The sequence below is a fragment of the Ambystoma mexicanum genome, chromosome 12 (assembly GCF_040938575.1).
Source record: "Ambystoma mexicanum isolate Mex_15411 chromosome 12, UKY_AmexF1_1, whole genome shotgun sequence".
Taxonomy (NCBI): Eukaryota; Metazoa; Chordata; class Amphibia; order Caudata; family Ambystomatidae; genus Ambystoma; species Ambystoma mexicanum.
In genome coordinates, this window is record NC_090936.1 from 533218915 (window position 1) to 533224544 (window position 5630).

Consider the following 5630-nt stretch of genomic DNA (forward strand, 5'->3'; position numbering starts at 1 on the left):
TGTTGAAGCATGGATAGGGGGGATCTGTGCCTTTCTCAAATAGAATTGTGATGTATGCCCTATGTGGGCCTGAACAGGGCTTTTGGTTTTGAACAGATGTTTTGAAGGCCATGAGTATACATGGAGATTTATTTGAAACTGAAACATGACCCTATAGGAGGATTGATCTGTTGGAACAATGTGAATCACGAGAAAGAGTGTATCGAGGGCTTTTATATTTGTAAAATAAATGTTTCCTTTTTCACAACATTAGTCGTTTATGTCTCAGGTATGCTGATGTAATGCTAACTAATGAGAAAGTCAATTAAACCATTCTGTTTTGTACTCTTCCCTATCTCTTTGTGGATTTGTGTTATTGTGAATGTGTTGCAGATCCAGTGTGTACATAGTGAGGTAACACCTTACCTGGTGAGGTGTAAGGGCTGTATATGGGCAGGTGGGTTGGAGAGGGACACACCCTTTGAGCCCCCACGAGCTGAACGAATTACAAACCATTTTAGCAGAACAAAAATCGACATTGGTATCAGATGGGGAAAGACATAAAAAGGGGCTTCCTCCTCCCCATTAGGGTTAGTGCCCTTAGTCTAGCCAGGATGGTCCTTTTCAGAACCCGCAACAATAGCACACACCCTCTGTTTCACCCACATCCCTCTTCCAGTACTGTTACATGTTAACTATTTCCAATTGCCCTATGCCAGGTAAAAATTGGCTGCAAGGAGTGTTCACCATCTACTATATGCCTGCCACCTCTACCAACATATAACACTCCTTTGCTTCCCGAAGTAGTTTTGTGCCCAATAAATACACAGCATAAAATCAAATGCTACAATATTGGATTCACACAGCCATGCATATGTGACATCTGTACTCATGTTGTTTTCTGCAATTTCCATTCTGTTTGTCAGAATGAGCTCCTGAGATTTCTGCTTGAGGGACCAATTATATGTGGTCATGCCACTCATTATAAAAACTGTAGCAGAATGCACACACCCAGCCTTGAGAGTGAAGATGAAGGGAGTGATTTGATTCTCATTGTCAGCCTGAGCTCCTGAGATTTCTGCTTGAGGGACCAGATCTCTGAGGTCATGGCACAAATTATAAATACTGCAGCAATATGCGAACACCCCGCTTCTGAGGTCAAGGTGGAGGGGTGATTATTCTCTTGCATCAAGTCTGGCTGCTACGTGTCCTCTAAACCGTTGACATGAAGAAGATAAAGTGGTAAGAACTGAAGAGTAATTTATTAATCCATGACGTTACTAATGGTAGCAGGGGCCATTTGATTTATGAACAAAGTACAGTGCAGAAACAGCACTTCATGTAACTCTTTGAACGATTGCATCCATTGGCTTTGTTTTCTTTTCCATTGAAAGTCTTGCCCACTAATGAAGAAATGCAGAGTATACTTTAGGCTTAATAGTTACTGTGCGGGCTGTAGGTCACCCACGTTTTACAAAATATACAGAAGTCGGGGAGCCCTTCTACTGAGTTCAAAAAGCATGTTATGTGTGATGTATCCCACTCAGGAGAGCCTACAGCCATGTGTTAGCTCACTGCACCCTTCACAGAGGAGACATATCAATTTGCATAAAAGTCTGGTCCCACTCATCAGGGCAGTGAAGCACCAAAATGCTGGTCAATTCTCCTCTGAACAAGAGTACCAACAGCAACCCCGGACACCTGAGTGGAATACATTCCGTAGAACAGGGTATTGTAACCATATCCATTCTCAGCAGAGGGCCTCCCACACTTTTCAAAATTTTGTAAAACTTGGGGTTTTCCCCTAAATTATTAAGGGTAATCCAGACATGGACCCCTTGCATACTGTCCTTTAGAGGGCTTCAGATTCACCTCACTGATGAGGGCCAACATGGTCGAAACACATGTCTGGGGTTGCTGATGGTGGTCTTGTTCAGAGGGACATCAAAATGGCCTGTTCCGTGAATTTGCAAATGGTGGCCATGCTCCCAGAATCAATGGCCGATATATGTAAAAGGTAATGTGGCCATATATGAGATTATTTAGCAAAGATTTTATAGAGTTTATATTTAATATTGCACTGCATTATCGATTGACAATTAAGGCATTCAAGTGTTTCAGTGTTCTGGGTTCAGTGTTGATAGGTTACCTGATTTGCTCAGATATTCTTTCGTTAAAATTAATATTGTCAGGATTTACGTGCAACCGCTAATCTGAATTCAGGAGGGTTGGATATAAGCACATGACGTTCGGTATTCTATAGTCAATGTAGTCATAGTGTGTTACTCATATAATACCCGGCCATGGTTTTCTAAACATACTAGTCCCCATCCCTATAATTAATTTCTTAAAATATTGCTGGGCTAGATAATAAACTAAAGGGGCCTGTGGTTACTGATATTGCTAGAAACCTTTACATTTTGGAAGCATTTGATAGGCTCATTTAAATTAAAGTTGCTGCCATTTCTGTTCTACTTGGAACTGCAGGTGCACGTTCACCTGTCTATTGGACAAGACGCAATAATCTTTTAAAGACTGTGTTCTCCTTAGAAAAGTTTGACTTTTAGGTTTGCAATGCATGATGCATTTCTGGCGTGTAATCCAGACTAAATTTTAATCCCTTGCTTTAGAATGTAAGTAAAAATACAATGCAGGTCAGAAATGCAAGTCTCAGTTCAAAGCTGCATTTTACAGGAAGAGACAATGGGACTCATTAGGAGTATGGTGGTAAGGCACCAATGGCGCTGGTATCGCTACCGGCACTGTTGTTACCATACTGCCATACTACGAGTTCTGCATGAGGGTGCCCTTGCAGCCACCTGGTCTGACCAGGTGGCCGTACCAGCACCCGTGAGCAGAACTCGTGATTGCACCGGCACCGTTACCAACGGTGCCAGTGCAAGTATGCTCCCCACCCCCATTCTGCCCAATGGGGCAGAATGGGGATCGGGAGCCCGGCAATAGCGGCACCCAGGAATGGGCAATTACGGGCCCATTCAACTCGTAATGGGCCGGTTATTGCCCAATCACGGGTGCCGAGAGCGAGTTTGGCAGTAGCCGTGCCTGTAAAACGGGCACGGCTACCGCCAGGCTCGTAATGAGGCCCAATGTTTTTCTCTTTATCATGCAAGTTTTGTCAAATCTGATATGTGAATCTGAACAGGGGTAAGGCATTTAAAGACCACCAAGGAAATGCCACCCCTTTTCTTGGCTTGCAACACTACATTCCAGTGGATGCAAGCATTTGGTTTAAGGTGGGTTGCTCAATATGTACCCAAACCATCATGGGTGTTAATGTAGAAAGCTAGCTAAATGTTTGGCACACTCACATCAAAAATATTGTATTGATATGTGGGAAACACAAAGACCAAACAAATGTGTTTGCGAACACTGACATGACTTCTCAATTAAAATAGCTCTCCCCATTCTGGAAAACCTAGCTGTTCTATGAGAATGATATTAGCAGAGCTAAAAAATGACCACACAATGCGGATTATTCCTAAAGTGAAAGGCCTTCAGGTATGTTTGTGTTTCAATGGTTGTTTAATGTTTTCTACATTTCATCAAGATATGCTATGTGTATGGGGAAAATATCATGAACTAAAATATAGTATTACAGAGTAAATATTAGACAGTGTGGCAAAATGCTCTCATGCTTCACCTCTGAATTTTTACTTTTTTTTCTCCAGGAGTATCTGCTGTGTTCAATATCAATTCGATGGATCTCAGATTTAACAGTCTTTTCGGCTGTTCCAGTATTCAAGTAGCTGGGCAAAGGGCACGTCTTCAATTGTTCCACAGAAAGAGAATATTACGTTAATTTGCAAAACCTAAGTAGTCATTTGTATGACAACCTGTTGATGATGTACAGATTTTCCCTACTGATTCTCCAACAATCTTCGGTTGTATGATCGTTTATATTATTCATAATCAAATGCACAGCCAATCTTTCTCCTGAATATTCTCATAGCAGGGTCCACACTCCTGTTATGAAACAAGGAAACTGGACTTTGGTGACTGAGTTCATCCTCCTTGGTCTCACTAATGACCCAGAAATGCAGACCCCACTCTTTGCCTTCTTCCTCCTTGTCTACATCCTCACCCTGGTTGGGAACATTGGTATGATAGCATTGATCAGAGTGTCACCTCGTCTTCATTCTCCCATGTACTTCCTGCTTAGTAACTTGTCCTTCGTAGACTTCTGCTATTCCTCTGTTATCACTCCAAACATGTTGGCCAACTTCCTGTCAGCAGGAAGGGTGATATCACTCCCTCACTGTGCCATGCAGTTGTTTTTTTTCATAGGCCTGGCAAGTGCAGAGATATTTCTGCTGGCAGTGATGGCCTATGATCGCTATGTGGCCATTTGCAATCCATTGCTTTATTCACTCATTATGGCTGAACAGGCCTGCTTTAACTTTGTTGCTGGAGTGTATTTAGTTGCTTTATTGCATTCCCTACTTCACACCACCTGTACATTTCGGTTGCCCTTCTGTCTGTCAAACAGGATTTCTCATTTCTACTGTGACGTTCCTCCACTGCTGAAGCTCTCCTGTTCGGACACGTCAATCAACGAGGCTCTGCTGATCTCTGTGGGTGGGAGCCTATCAGTGGCATCTCTCATTGCCATCATCATCTCTTACACATACATTGCTTTGTCCGTTCTGAGGATCCGTTCTTTGGGAGGGAGGTGGAGGGCGTTCTCCACCTGCTCCTCTCACTTTGTCTGCATCACCCTGTTCTTCAGCACTGGTTTGTTCATGTACGTTAGACCCACATCCAGTTACTCCATGGACCAGGACAAGGTAGTATCAGTGTTCTACACCGTGGTGATTCCCATGTTAAACCCTTTCATCTACAGCTTGAGGAACAGTGATGTTAAAGGGGCTCTGAGAAAAGTAATAGAAGGAGGACTTGTATCAAGACAAATTACCTGATAGAGAAGAACATATGTGTGCAAATATATCTCTAGTGTGCTCCAAGGGCTGATCGCCATTGTGTGGTGCAGGGATAATGCATCGAGAAGAAGTCACAGTAATGCTGTAATGGAATGCTTCTTTAGGCCTGTGCTTATTACACCATGGTATGAGTTGAAAGTACCAGACTAGGCACAATGCTTTTTATTTAAACATGTTAGTGTGTATCTGGTGTACATATTTGTGGTTTGAAGGAGGGTTCTATTAATGCAACAGACTAACGGCAGCTTCAGGAAATTATATTAACATATTTTTAAAACATCCACATTCTTCATTAATTATCATATGGTAAGCAGTTATTTAGAAGATATTCTGTTCATTTTTCACCAGTTCTAAATTATTTTTAAGGTTAAGCCCAACATCAAATACACCGTTGTGTCAGAACACATAATCAATTAATTCTTCACTTAATGAATAAGGAGCTCCAGGAGTTAGACGGAATGGCTCCACCAATGCCACTACCTTTGCATGTCGCCTCACTTATATACCTGCTTATCCAATTAACTAGGCACTTTAATCACTGTCTAAACAATGCTTGTCTTAAATTGCTTTATTGTGCTCAGGTTTATATTGATACTTAATCCCTCACAGGCCTAGAAACATTGATACATTTCAATTAAATTAAATTATAAATTATAATACCCAGAGGTTTCTAAGTGGAATGGCTCCACCAAT

General features: G+C 41.9%; 1 protein-coding gene across 1 annotated transcript; it reads left to right on the forward strand.

Annotated features, from left to right (window-relative positions):
* The first annotated feature begins 3968 nt into the window (after positions 1-3968).
* LOC138514538 (olfactory receptor 5AR1-like) lies at positions 3969-4916 on the forward strand. Its single transcript, XM_069630004.1, has one exon. It carries the CDS (start codon positions 3969-3971, stop codon positions 4914-4916), a length of 948 nt encoding a protein of 315 aa, XP_069486105.1.
* The last annotated feature ends 714 nt before the right edge of the window (positions 4917-5630 follow it).